General features: G+C 31.7%; 1 protein-coding gene and 1 pseudogene across 2 annotated transcripts; both read right to left on the minus strand.

Annotated features, from left to right (window-relative positions):
* Positions 1 to 5,493: 5,493 nt before the first annotated feature.
* On the minus strand, positions 5,494 to 6,183 carry LOC130966398 (chloroplast envelope membrane protein-like; annotated as a pseudogene).
* A 1,036-nt stretch (positions 6,184 to 7,219) lies between these two features.
* Positions 7,220 to 13,025, minus strand: LOC130969395 (uncharacterized). 2 transcript variants are annotated; one of them, XM_057895081.1, is made up of 13 exons: positions 12,528 to 13,025; positions 12,289 to 12,447; positions 11,765 to 11,978; positions 11,482 to 11,568; positions 11,234 to 11,373; positions 10,591 to 10,671; positions 10,415 to 10,479; positions 10,060 to 10,232; positions 9,398 to 9,528; positions 9,211 to 9,298; positions 8,307 to 8,520; positions 8,080 to 8,180; positions 7,220 to 7,906 (listed from the first exon to the last, which is right to left on the minus strand). In XM_057895081.1, exons 1-13 carry the CDS (start codon positions 12,773 to 12,775, stop codon positions 7,433 to 7,435), a joined length of 2,175 nt encoding a protein of 724 aa, XP_057751064.1. In that variant the 5' UTR covers positions 12,776 to 13,025; the 3' UTR covers positions 7,220 to 7,432. The 2 variants fall into 2 exon arrangements, with proteins under 2 accessions (XP_057751064.1, XP_057751065.1); XM_057895082.1 differs by having other exon boundaries at positions 12,289 to 12,425; positions 12,528 to 12,762.
* Positions 13,026 to 14,054: the final 1,029 nt, after the last annotated feature.

The raw sequence follows: 14,054 nt of genomic DNA on the forward strand, positions 1-14,054 counted from the left end.
TTAAGGACAGTAATTTTATATTATATTGATCAATATTTTAAGTTTAATGATTTAATAATATATTTTTAATTAATATTTTTAAATATTATTAATTAATTATTGATAAAAAATAATAAATTCTATTGTTCTATAATATTATTTCTTTTAATATTTAAACTAATACTTATCAATTGTTCTATTTTTTTTAGTATTAAAAATATTAACTTTCTAGTATTCTTTAAAAAATAGTACTCTAGATGCTAGTTTAACGCACAACATTTTTCTTCATCTTAGTATTAAGAATTTGGCTAATTCAGTTAACTAAATTTCAACTTTAATGTAGATCTTGCGAAAAATATTTTAAAAAAATAATTATCAAAATTAATCGCCAAGTATTTTATAAGCAGATATTTTAGTATTTAAGAAAAATTAATACACAAAAATATTTTTAAAATTTTATTTTGGCAGATAAATCAGCTCCTAGTTTATTTTTCGACAGAATAATTATCCAAATCAGTCCCTAAAAATTTTAAAAGTGAATATTTTAGTCCCAAAAAAATTAATATACAGATTAATCCTTAACTTTTTTCGTCAAACATAATAGTTTCCATCCATAAAAAAAGTAAAATAAAACAAAATTATTATTATTATTATTAATTACACGATATTACTGTACTATAATTTTTTATTTTTTGGATAAAACTAGTAATAAATTTATTTAATAAATTCTTATGTATGTATTTATAATATAAAAAGAATTTTTATATAAAAGTATAAAAAATATATATAGTCACTCAATAATAATAATAATAATAATAATAATAATAATAATAATAATAAAATTATTAGAAATTATTCTAAAAAAAACTCGAAGTTAAAAATTATTGGATTTCAAAGCATTATTATTCATCTTGTTTGTTTTCAACAAAAAAATGTATTAATATGATAATATTATCGTCCATATGTACAAAACTAAGTTAATAATAATAAAAATTGATATATGGTAAAATTAAAATAGATAGAGAACTATTATGTTTGATAGAGAAAAACGTTAAAGATTGATTTATGTATTAATTTTTTTTAAAAACTAATTTAAATAATTACTCTATCAAAAAATAGACTAAAGACTAATTTATACGGTGGAATAAAATTTTAGAAATTAATTTGTGTATTAATTTTTTTTTTAAAAACTAAAATGTCTACTTTTAAAAATTTTAAAAATTGATTTGTTTAATTACTAAACAAAACAAACTTAAACAATTTTTTTATCGCTGCTAACACTTAAAAAAAAAACTAATTAAAATATTAAATTATCTACTATTTCAGTAAATCTCATATTTCTTTTTCGGCAGTATTAGGAGACCATCAATTTTTAAAATTTTGGGCCATTAAATAATCAGCATAGGTATTTTAAATAGAGAGAGATGGAGAAGAGGATTAATAACTAAATAATTTAGCCCGTGAAAAAAAAAACTGTTAACTAAATAATGGCTAAAATTTTATCAAAATTGATGGCCCTTGAGACTTTATGTTTCTTTTGGATAAAAAGACTAAAAGTCCAGAATTACATTAACAAAACAAGACAGGATTAGCAGAATTAATTTAACAATGGGCTGTACCAACGCAAGTTGGTACAAATAGATGAGGGTCTGTGTCCCTTAACCATCTCTCTTGGATTTGATATTCATTGGAGAATGGGAATGAAGCTTGCTTGAGTGGGAGGGTTGCCCATTTTGTATGCCTCTGCAGTATCCGAAAGATTAGTCATTGGTTAGTCATTGGGTTTCCGGCCTGATGGATACCCTGATGCAAACAAAAAAAAATTAACAATGGGCTGTGGATAGTCTAACTCTTTATGTTTTGGTTATTGTTATGATGTCTAAATAATGTTGTTTAATTTGCTAAAAACATAAAAATTAATATTTTATTTAAAAAATATATAAATAAATAATTTTTAAATATTTAATATTTATCTTAAACGACAAGTCTCATAAATTCGACATCAAACTAAAAGCACCGAAAAACTTTTGCCTTATGTTTTTCGAGTTTATTGAATCTCACATTTGAAAATTCTCTCAGGTTTCCATCGCCATGAAGCTTTGTCTAATGCCCATGGTTCATCCACGAATTGCTGTATTTATCAAACTATCATTTTTTGGTATACAAACTACAACGTTCGTTCTTTTGGGTATTAAATCGGGGCTAAGCCCGCAAAATTACCACGTTTATTATGTAAAAGATAACATACAACTCCTAAAGAAAGCCCATGAGGTGCACTTCATCCCAATCCACTGATGTGTAATGTGTTACATAACAGGCCCATTTAGAAATTATATAAAAAGTAAAGTATATTTTGTTGTTTCTAAAGTTTGACAAAAATTTTAAAAATACTCCTAAATTTTATTTTGTTTCAATTTCATCTCAAAAATTTTCGATTTACATTAAATATATTCTTAATGGCTAATTTTTCAAAAAATTTAAGACCAATTCAACAACAATTTTATAAGAACAACATTTAATACAAGCAAATCAAGCATAATTTTCATGCATTATTATTAGATTGGTGTCAAATTTTTTGAAAATTTAGTCATCAAAGATATATTTGATGGAATAAAAACTTCTAAAATAAAATTGAAACAAATAAAACTTAAAAGTATTTTTTAAACTTTTACCAAATTTCAAGAACAAAAATATAACCTACCCTTATATAGAAGTTGTTCCATATTCAACTCTTGTAAACCGTGGCTGAGACAGTGTGAGTCACAAATCAGTTTGCCTCGTATTAAGCCACACCCGAAATCGATTTCCACTCCCAACAATAACGGAATTTAGTGTGTGTAAGTGTGTATGTCTAAAAAAAAAAACACTCTTGTAAACCATAAATATTCCAACGAGTTATGCTCTTTTTGATAGCGATTTCAGTTTCTTCTTTTTATTTTATATTTGAACAAAGAAAAAAATTAAAATAAAAAAGATACGTTGGCCGAAAAAATTAAGAAGTTCTAAGAAAAGTCTTAATAGATCATTTTGTTTTTTTTTACTTATTCACTCAATAAGAGTAGGTTTAGCGTTAAGAAAAACAAAATATAGCAATCATGATATATGTATGTCCAAATATTTCAAATATATATAAAATATTTAACTTAAAAAAAAAAAGAAAAAGAAAAATGATGAATGAAAGAAATTTGATTGCAATTGGGTTTTAGATTTGGAAATTGGAGGGTCTATGTTGACTCTTGAGTCTTGACCCTCTGCTCCTCTGGGCTCCAACTTTCTTGATCTTTAGCTTTGAAGACCAACGTACCACGATGACTCGAGACTTGACGTTTAAATATCAAAAGGAGTGTAAGAACTAAGAAGTGAGTTAACTTTCTTTCTGTTATTTTCTTTTTATTCTAAAGTTTAAAACATAAATTTTAAATCTTAAGTTTTAATGTTTTATACTCTAAATTCTAACTATAAATCTTAAATTTTCTAGAAAGAAACATTAAAAGATAATTTTACACTAAATAATTTTAATTAATGTTATCTAGAATTGGTTTCCTATATTATTTCATCTCAAAATTTACAATTACATGCAGTGAATCGACGTGTCATGATTTTCGTATTTTTTTTAGTTCTGTTAAGAATTTAATTAAGAATGCAACTAACTAGTTAAAAGATATATTCGTTATATAAAAAAAACAATTCTATTATTCTAATTTTTTAAATTTTTAAATTAAAAATAAAGAGATTAATTGAATTGTCTTATATTATAGTTAATTTGATACAATTGTTTTTGGTTTTTTTCATTTTGTTAAACGTTACTTATGAGTCCTGCGATGTATTTATTCTTTAGATGTGCAGTGCCTTTAAATCAATCTCGTTACACGTAAATCTTTTATAATAAATATTATTTAAATATTAGTATTTTTTAACAATTAAAGTATTAAACACATTTTTTTATATAATTAATTTGTAACAACTATACCTTTATACAGAACGGATAGTAAGAATGTTGACTTCCTGAGTGTATGAATATTGTTTTTTCTTTTCAACGTAAAGAAGATTTAGTAATAATAATTGAATCATTAGTGACGAAATAAATGAATGCAATTTTCAAATCTCGGTTTTGTAATAAATTCCAATTTTAGTCATCGAGATTCACGCGATTACTCATTTTAGTTTCTAAAATTTAAAATTACCTATATTGGTCTTTTAGATTCAAGTTCAGGCACCAATATAGTCCCTCGACTATTTTCGACGATGATAAGACAAACGAAGTACTAAGATGGCACCCTCCCTACCATGCTGGTCGCTGCAACGGCTAGCTGACGTGACGAAAGTTGTATTTGTATCCAATTTAATTCTTGAAATCCTAATTATCTTATTATTTATCTGAATTATAATGACAAAGTTTTTAACAAGGGAGGACTAAATTGGATACAAATACAACTCTCGCCACATCAACTAGCCGTTACAGCGTTCAATGTGACAGGAAAGATGTCATCTCAGCACTCCATTTGCCTAATCATCACCGGAAAGTGTCGAGGGACGACAGACGATCCTATTCCGGGAATAGCTTCGGGTACTCCTGTTACAATTTTGACTGCCCAATAACCAATTTAGTCCCAAAGTAAGGAATAACCAGTTACACCAAAAGATGCGGTCAATACAACCAAAACAACGCCCGTAACCCACGTCAATTCATGAGGTTTTTTAAAACTGCCGGTAAGATACACACGAAATACGTGCAGGATCATCATTAAAACCATCATACTTGCCGACCATCGATGAACAGATTGGATTAACCAACCAAAGTTAGCCTCAGTCATATACTATGACTGACTAGTACTGCAGTACAAGGAATTCTCTAAATACGGTAGAAAAAGACTCGAAAGAATCAAAAGTTCGGTCCTTTTTCTTAAATTTTTGATTATACAGAATATAATTACAGTATAAAATAAGACAGCCCCGACATTCAAAGCCCCCTTTTTACCATTAGCAAGAACTTGTTTGATTTGCATATCATAAGGAATTCGAACAACCGCTTCAAATACAATATCGGAAAGTACCGTTTGTGGAACTTCAATATCCACGGGCTTATTAGCCAAATGGCAATTGGCACATACAATACGACCTGTCGCTTCTCTCGGATTTTCATATCCCTGTTGTGCAAAAATGGGATATGCATCTGAAATAGGTGCTCGAATTAATATATATATTATGAGCGATACGGAAATGAATCGAGTAATCTCTTCCTTTATCCAAGAAATGGCATTTCTAGTTTGCATGGTCCAATCATTGATCCTGAAAATTCAATTTCTACAATAAATTTTGGTAGATCACTGGCATAGTTAGTTCCCTATCCATGATTCGGCTATTTACTGAAAAACTATTCCTGGAATATGGGAAGAATCTCTTGGGTGCTGGCGATAAAGAAAAAGATTGGAATGTTGTTTAGCTTGCTTTTGTAAAATGTAAAAAATAAAAATAACAAACTTTCAAATTTGACCTAACTCGCAGATCTTTTTTTCAGTCATTCATTGAATGATAAATCACGACAAGTGATGGAGATACGCGATTTAAATAACGGAGAATCCAATATTTTATAATAGTATCTAAAATGATTGGAAATGTGGAAACAAGACCAGAAATAATTTGATCATTCTGAACAAATCCAAAATCTTTATAGAGAGAACCAATCATTAGTTTCCACCCATGGGTTGAATGGAATCCTATACATAAATCTGTTAATAAAAGAATGAAAAAAGCTTTTATTGTGTCACTTAAGTTATATAGGAATTCTCGAACCCATGAGTTAAGAATAAGAAGTTCTTGATTACACAGACTGGAATAACCACTTAGAATAACAAAACTAAATATGTTTGTCGAGAAATACAAAATTGCATGGATACGATCCTCGTTGTGCGTCGTGATCAATTGGATGGTTTCTTTGTATATTTTGGTACGAAGATTTTGTGAACGTAGTTTCGGGTATTCCTTTAGCATTTCATCCAAGAGGAATAGTTCCTTGAATTCTATGAATTTTTTTAGAATAATCTTTTCTTGAATGATATTCAAAAAAATTTCAGGTTGCTTAGTATTCTACCAATTAGTAACCCAAGATTTCAGACTTTTTTAAAATGTGAAAGAGATGTACCAGGACAAAAAGACTATAGGTGTAAAATATCGAAGGGGAATGAATGCTTTCTTTTTTGTCATTTTTCGTTTTTATTTAATGAACGAACTCAGCTTCGACTTTATCTCAAACTTGAATCTAAAAGACCAGTATAAATAATTTTAAATTTTTAGGACCAAAATGAGTAATCGTATAAATCTTAAGGGACCATAAAATGAGGCCTCGGTTTTGATTGCAGCACACACGAATCATTTTTTCTTTCCCACAGTTAATTTCCTAACTCCAATTCGTATTTAAGAATTTATTGTTAGATCAACGAGATTATCTTGATTAGGAAACATCCAGAAACTGGATTGGATTGGGCGCAGTCATAGAAGTTGAGTCGTGGCGGTCCATTATACTTCAACCATGCATTGCTAGAAAAAGAACGACGCAAGCAGTAACAAAGTGCATTCAGAGATGAAGTGGTCGGAAATAGAAGCATCAAGATTTGGGTGCAAGGTTCATCCGAATAACAACCAACAACCAGGCGTTTGCGCTTCTTGCTTAAGAGACAAACTATCCAATCTCAACAGACCAACCCATTCTTCTTCCCGTAATTCTCCTCAATCCATTTCTTCTTCTTCTGCGTCCAATGTGCTGGATTCCGTTTCATCATCAATTAGCTTCGGTGGTGGTTTGAAGAAGAGTTAGTCGGTTGCCTTTCCCTCAAAGAGAAAGAGAAGTCAATCGAGATAACAGGCGCAGTAAGAAAAATAGCCTTTGGTCCAAACTACTCAAACTCACAAGAAAGTTCCAGATATAGGCCTTTTTGCATTCCAGGACCATCGGGAACCCTAGGGCCTAGAGCTTAAATTTTATTATTCTTGTTAATTTGAAGTTTTTTTCTGTTATTCTTTTTAAAGCAGAACGTAATCAAAATTGAATTCATCCTGTAAATTTTTTAATGATTCTCATCATCATTTTATTATTTATGGTTATCATCTTTCATTGATAGCTTGAATTTGACCGTGATAATCAAAATACAAATTATAAAGAATCTTTACAGCGATATGACAAGCGCAGCTGTGTGATTAAAAAATTATGAATACGCAACGGATCAAACATCTGCAAACGCTATACAATTGAACATTTTTCAAGTATGGCTTCTATATATGATTACTGTTCAAGTTTCTGTATGGCGGACTCTGTTTCCTTCTTTAGGCTACACTAGAGGACTAAGGTTAAACTAAGATTAAAAAGAAAGAATGGTAAGAACATCATGCAGCACTTTCACATTAATATACATGATAATATGGACTTGGGAATCCCAATATTGTATATGGCTTCCAATTAATCCTCCTCGTTATGAATAACTTGCTCTGCTGAAGGCTGTTTCAGTCTTTGGAAGATATCATCAAGGGACTCCGACGAGGAAGCACGGTTGATCTTACCTTCCAGTGGTTGGTGTATGGGTAAAAGCCCCCTGGCTCCCATGTTGGCCTTGAAACTCCGAAAGCCTGTCTTCATTGTTTGCCATGTCGAGGCCAAACCCGCAGATGACACTCCGGCTGTATTGTCTGAATGAGAAGTATCACTGTGATCAAGCAAGGAAACCTTACTGGACTCAATATTTTTCTCTTCCCTCTTGGAGTTATATCTAGATGCCTGTTCGCTCTGCCGCCGGAAAGCAGCATACTTGCTGCTTATGGATTCCCTGCTAGAAGTATATCTCCTAGTCTCTTCCCTTGAAGTTTTAGGAAGACCTCCATCTCTTTCTGTATTTGTCAGACTGGAAGTTCCCCTCATTTCAACACTATTTTTTTCCTGAACAATATAATCTATAACATGAGTAAAATGCATAACCACAACAAAAAAAATACTTATAATGTCATATCTTGAAGCTGTTGAAATCATGACAAGATTAAACTACATTCGGTACAAAAGATGAAAAAATAGATGAGATTGTTTCTTTCTTTCGAGGTGGCACGTGAACATACCATCAGACTGCTGGTAGATTCAACATCAATACCATTGAAATTCCTTGCTAGTGGAACTACTTGCTCACCAATTTTGCATCCTTGTTCAAGCCAAGTCCGTTCTAAAAATAACACAATTCCACTATCAAGCATGAGTATCACAACATCCCAAATACAAGGTAAGTTTGCTAATTCAGATGCGATTTGTCATTTTTATTAACTCTAAGTAGAGGTTTAAAAGAATATACCTTTCTGTAAGATAATTAATCCTGACGGGTCAAAACCATCCATATCTTCAGCTTCAGTTTTAAAAATATACCTCTTCCAACTTCCCAGAAAATCAAATATTCTGTCAAAGAAGTTGCTTGCAACCAAAAGGGTGTATATAACCATAATGAGTGGAAAGATTCTGTTAAACTTGTCTCCAAAGAAAGGGACAGCCTTATCAATGTTACCCATTCGCTGCAATCAAGCACAATGCTTCAAATCAGATAAATGAATTAATAGGAACCAAAGGAATCAAACATGTTCTGATATGTAGCTGCCAATAATTTCAGTCTCTAGCTTATGAGATTAATTAATGACAAATTAATATTAAAAGAATAAAATCATATACTGTAAATACACAACAGATGCCACATGACAAATAAAATTCATCTAACTGGGATAATAAAAGAAAGGATTAAATAAAACATACTTTGGTCAATAAACTTAAATGACAAACTAGTTGAATGCAAACGAGGAATATATCATTTTCCACATAGTACCCATCTACATAAAAGTGATAAAACCATTTAGGTATGTTGTTGATGTGAACATTTTGTTCTGTCTGGCTATAGAGCTTATATAGTTTCTGAAGAGGTGTCATTTCTAGTGCTTTTTGAGATTTATACCTTCCCAAAATAAGCACTTTTGTTATGATGTATATTTAAATATAATATAACTTATTCATAAGTTACTTTTAAAAAATCCTTTCACATAAGCATTTAAATAAACTATTTAAGCGAACATACTCTATGTAAAGCACCTAAGAACTACAGCCATGAAAATTGTGATGGGGTTACTGTGAAGTGATGATATACTATATGTGAAAGATATAGATCAGAGTATCAGAGTATACAGTAATGCATGAAACATTGCTAAAATACTTACCTGTTCAAATACAGTTGTTTTGTCGGAACCAAGGCGAATGAGATTGAGAAAATTGTATGAGATAGGGGGTGCATAACGAGCAACCATGCTGGAACAAGAAAGAATACAAACAGTACTTACAAGATATCACTAGCAATTCAAGGAAAACAATAATATTCAATAATAATAATAATGAGACAAAACTTACGAGCATATCATAAGCAAGTTGACTGAACTCGTCTGTCTGGGTGTCAAAGAGTAAACCATCAACATTCCAATTTTGAACAAGGAGTAGTATGTGCAGATGCACATGTACATGAGAGGGACAAAAGCAAACACCTGTACACGATATTTAAGATATGCCATTTCATGCACCCTTTCAGAGAATAAACAAGAAATGTAAAATCTGGCTTCACTGTCTCCTCCCATTAGGTAGTTTTAGTGAAACTAACAAAATCATTCATCCTGTTGAATTTACAGTACTTATAACCTCAAGATTATCTTTATGTCAAATGTTTGACAGCATGAATCACTTGAGTAATGTTTATACAGTTGTGTTTGATGCTAGATGCTAGAGATTAGAACAAATGAATGAAACATTGAAGAGTGATTCGAAAAAGCAAATTTCAAATAATAATATAATATGGTAAAATGGAAGTGTTTCATTAAAGCAAAGCCACGATAATATTCAATTAGAAAGAAGTTAATATAAATAACATTCTTCGGATTGTTACATGATTTTCAATATTTTAAAATATCTTCACCAAAAAGCTTCTTTTGATAAGGTGGAAAAAAGATTTCAAATATATGTGCAGCATCTCAAGGTCCACATTTAGCACAAGCAATTAATCTCACTGAGTCGTAGTCTACCTGCACAAGCATCTCCTGTGTTCCAACAGATTTGATAAGAATTGAAAAAAGAGATAGATCAACACTAGGTAGAAGAGTTGCCTCTGCTAAAAGAATTGCAACAGACATGATACCAAATACAACAGCCAAGCCCCTCTCTACTTGTTTTCTTAAAATGCATCGCCATAAAAATTCTGCAATAAAACAACCATTTATTCAGAAGGCTGTGCCAAATGACTCTAATACAAGCCAGGAGAATGTGTAAAATTTTCAAGGTATCTCTTGGGAAACTAATACAATCAACATTACTAGTCAAATTACTAAATAAAATTCCAGTTACAGGAAAAAAATATGTTAAAGTAAATCTCATAATTACCTAAAGTATCAACTAGAGATCCTAACTTGCCAGTCCTAGAAGATTTAAAGCTTGAAACATATTTCCTGAAATGACAGCAGTAAAATGGCACAAGGTGAGCAGGACTAACCTTTAAAATACTACAGAAGGATAATTAGGTGGAGAAAAAATAAAGAGATAAAATAAAATAAAACAACCATCCGGTTGAGTTGCAGCGTTCGTAATTCTTTATCGTATCTTCCAACTCAAGGGCTTCCAGTACATAAGTCATATACTCACTGCAAAAGTAACCATATAAGGGAAATTCCAGGAGAACTAGTTGAAATGATGTAACTGAAAACAGAGATACAACTAAACATTCAAGCTGCTAAATAAATTCAGTCAACACTGTGACTTGACTGCCAGAAAAAACAAATAAACAAAACGGATTAATAACCAATTACGGCTTTCAATTGATTATATATACATTGAAATATTTTGTACATTTGAATAATTTCTAGCTTTGACCGCTTCAACACAAATGCTAGAAGGTCTTTCATATTAACACATACAGCTTGGAAGCAAAACTATACACTGTTCATCATCCAAGTAGAACCAATCAACTAGAGCAATAACTGAAAGACTGATTACTCAAATAAGGTTAAAAAGAGAAAGAACCTAGTAGAAGTATTTGTAATGTGTGGTACAATCTAACGGAGATTATTTTTAAACATACAACTAATGTTCTATTACCAGTTTATCCTCCTTGGAAGAATATATACAAAGCATGTAAAGGATTCAAGAGCAGTTTTCCAAATAAACATACTTAGAATACTAAATTGATAATTCCAGATTGCTTACCTTTTATATCTGTAGTACTCCTCAGTAGCTCCCCGAAGATGACGTCTAAGTGTTGCCATTGACTTCTCATCAGTATCATAGTCCATATCATTTTCCCCTAATTGGCCACCTTGTGGTTTGAACGATGGGTCTTCCCTAAACTGGAAAATTGAAGGAAACATACAGAGAAAGAGATCCAGTTACTATAAGCAGAACATATGGTGAAACAGTAATCAGAATACTTAATCAAGGAATGAAAATCTCAATACCAATTGGGCTAGCATATTATCAATGACATCCATGTAAGGTCTCAATGGATCACGCTTGGATATCTGGTTGGACGTTGCTTGGGCAACCTACAGAAATAACATATCAAGTTTTAAATATAGGTTACGGACCTATAGGTTCAACTAATCAGTATAGAGAGGTTACTATTTTATTTACAAGTAAGAGATTAATAACATTTTCAAGCTTGAATATGTAGACCGGAAAGCAGAAAAGATTTAGAAATAGCAAGAGAAACTTTGCTTACAACACATACAATCTACTTACAACAATAGCATTTGAAAGTTCTTGATGAGCATTATCAAGTTCGACAGCCATTTTGGCAATCTTGTGGGAGAGAACTTTCTGGCGGATTGTCCAGTCAGCATGTCTCCAAACACTTTTGGGAATTTCACTTAGACCAAAGCCAAGAAGAAATGCACCTGTAACTAGTCCAAAGGTATTTGAGCAGGCCATGGCAAATCCCAAAAGACCTCCATGCCTGTTCAATAGAAAGCAATCAACAACAACAAAAAATATTTGAAAAAACAAAATGGAGCTTCTTTTGAAACCTAAAGAATGCTTATCACATGTTAATTGGTCAACCATGATCATCATGTAAAACCATACTAATTGGGCAAAGGACATACATTCATATTTCCCATGCCTTAAAGAAACCACACAAGGTGTGACTTATATGTAATCCTGTATTTCCATCTTGGTATAACTTGATATAACAAAAAATCTAGAATGCACTTGATAACATTTCTTGTGGCTCATATAACAAGTTTAAGAGGATAGTAAGAACAAACCATTTCTTGTGCATCATAATGAGAAGAATAAGTCCTACGAGGCCAATGGTTCCAACAATTAGATAGAAGACCAAGTTAACATGGACACTAGTCTTCAATCGCTGAGACACTGTGAAGTCCCCAGCATCTTCAAAACCCTGAATAAGGGGCACGACGGCCCTGCTCAGGACGCAATAATAATAATTGAAATGAGAAGAAGCACAAAGCAAATGATGAAATAAGAAATAGCAATGAATTACCAGGTAAGGAGAAAGGTGCTCCAATAAGACCAGCTCCAGAAGAAGGAAATGGGAGCAATATCATGGCGGGAAGATATGGTGGCCCAGATATCAGCGGGGACGAGGACGATGATGGAGAGGGAAGAGAACCAGGTGTAAGCGACGGTGAAGAGGACGTAGCGAGGGACGTGAGGGGCGGCGAAGTAGTTGAGAGTGAAGAGGACCAAGCCCGTCGTGAGCGGAAGCGAGATCAGGTAGAACACCCACATCTCGATCCCAAATCCCGATGCGAAAACGTAACCCTGTTTCTTTGTGGTAGTAAACAGTGTCTCAATTGAGAGAAACGGACCTGCACCACCATCAAGCTATGCAGGCTACCGTCTTTTGCTTTACTTATTACTTTACAAGGAAGGATTCCTCTGCGGCTGGCACCCACCTTGTAACTAACGCGTCACCACTCTCGAGACATGCCTAACGCCTTCTGCTCCACGGTTCAACCCAAAATTCAACTAGTCCCGCTTTACCCTTTCCTAGTTAAATCAAATGGTTTCCACCTTAAAATATCTATATAATTTATTTTTAATATGTATTTTATATTATATAATTTTTTATTTTGGTATTTCTTTTTATATACATCATTTATTGAAAATTTAAAACATGGTTAGGTATTGAATATTGACATTTTTGTTAACTCAAATTTCAACTGTGATGTAATCATATAGCTAGCTGTTAATAAAAAAATATACTCCTAAAGTTCTCATTTTATTTTGTAAAAAATAATAATTATTATAATTTAATTTTATCAGCTCATATAATTAAGGATTTATTTGGATGAATTTAAAAAAAATTAGTTACTTTTTTTTATAAAAATCCTTTAGAAAAATAAAAATAAATTTATAGTCCTTTGCCATTTCTCCGATTATTAGCACCGCAGCCACATATACGGTGAATGAAGATGTCAAAATGGCGAAGGTGTGTCAAAACAAAAAAGAAGAGCTCTCCAGAATCTCTCCGCAGTGCCACTTCTTTTTGCGTTGGGTGGGCTTCAAAGTTCTAGTACGTTTTCGCATAAGCATAAACGTTAGCCCATATTATTTTTGGTATTATCTTTCGAGCGAGCTAACTGGATCAAACAATCAATTTCGATTTTTGGATATACTTTATTATACACTTAATTCAACTAGTACATGGGCTAATCGGGCCCACTTGATCTTTTCTTTTTAATCTTTTTCGCTCTTTAGTTTAGTTTTTGAAATCCTTTCCCCCTTCTTGACGAAAAAATTAAAAAATCATTTTCCGCTGCATTAGCTTTGCTCCTAATTCGAAGGGAGTATCTTTTCTTCTTTTTGGGTATAACCATGAATAGTTTAGTACTTTAGTGTCAATATAACTAAATTTAAGTTTCAAAGGTACCATGACCAACAAAAAAAAAAAGCTTCAAAGGTACGACTGTGTGACAAACTGCGAGGTCAACAATTTGACTATATAACTTGGAAGAATTTATATTTATATGATTAAAGAAAGAAAGAAGAATTAGAAGAATTGTCC

This window comes from Arachis stenosperma, chromosome 3 (genome assembly GCF_014773155.1).
Source record: "Arachis stenosperma cultivar V10309 chromosome 3, arast.V10309.gnm1.PFL2, whole genome shotgun sequence".
In the NCBI taxonomy this organism is placed as follows: Eukaryota; Viridiplantae; Streptophyta; class Magnoliopsida; order Fabales; family Fabaceae; genus Arachis; species Arachis stenosperma.

Coding starts and splice junctions, on each gene's coding strand:
- LOC130969395 (XM_057895081.1), bottom strand. CDS start 12,775: ATGTGGGTGTTCTACCTGATCTCGCTTCCGCTCACGACGGGCTTGGTC. Junction 11,979..12,288: donor ATTATGATGCACAAGAAATG/GTTTGTTCTTAC, acceptor TCTATTGAACAG/GCATGGAGGTCTTTTGGGAT. Junction 10,480..10,590: donor CGCTGCAACTCAACCGGATG/GTTGTTTTATTT, acceptor CTGTCATTTCAG/GAAATATGTTTCAAGCTTTA.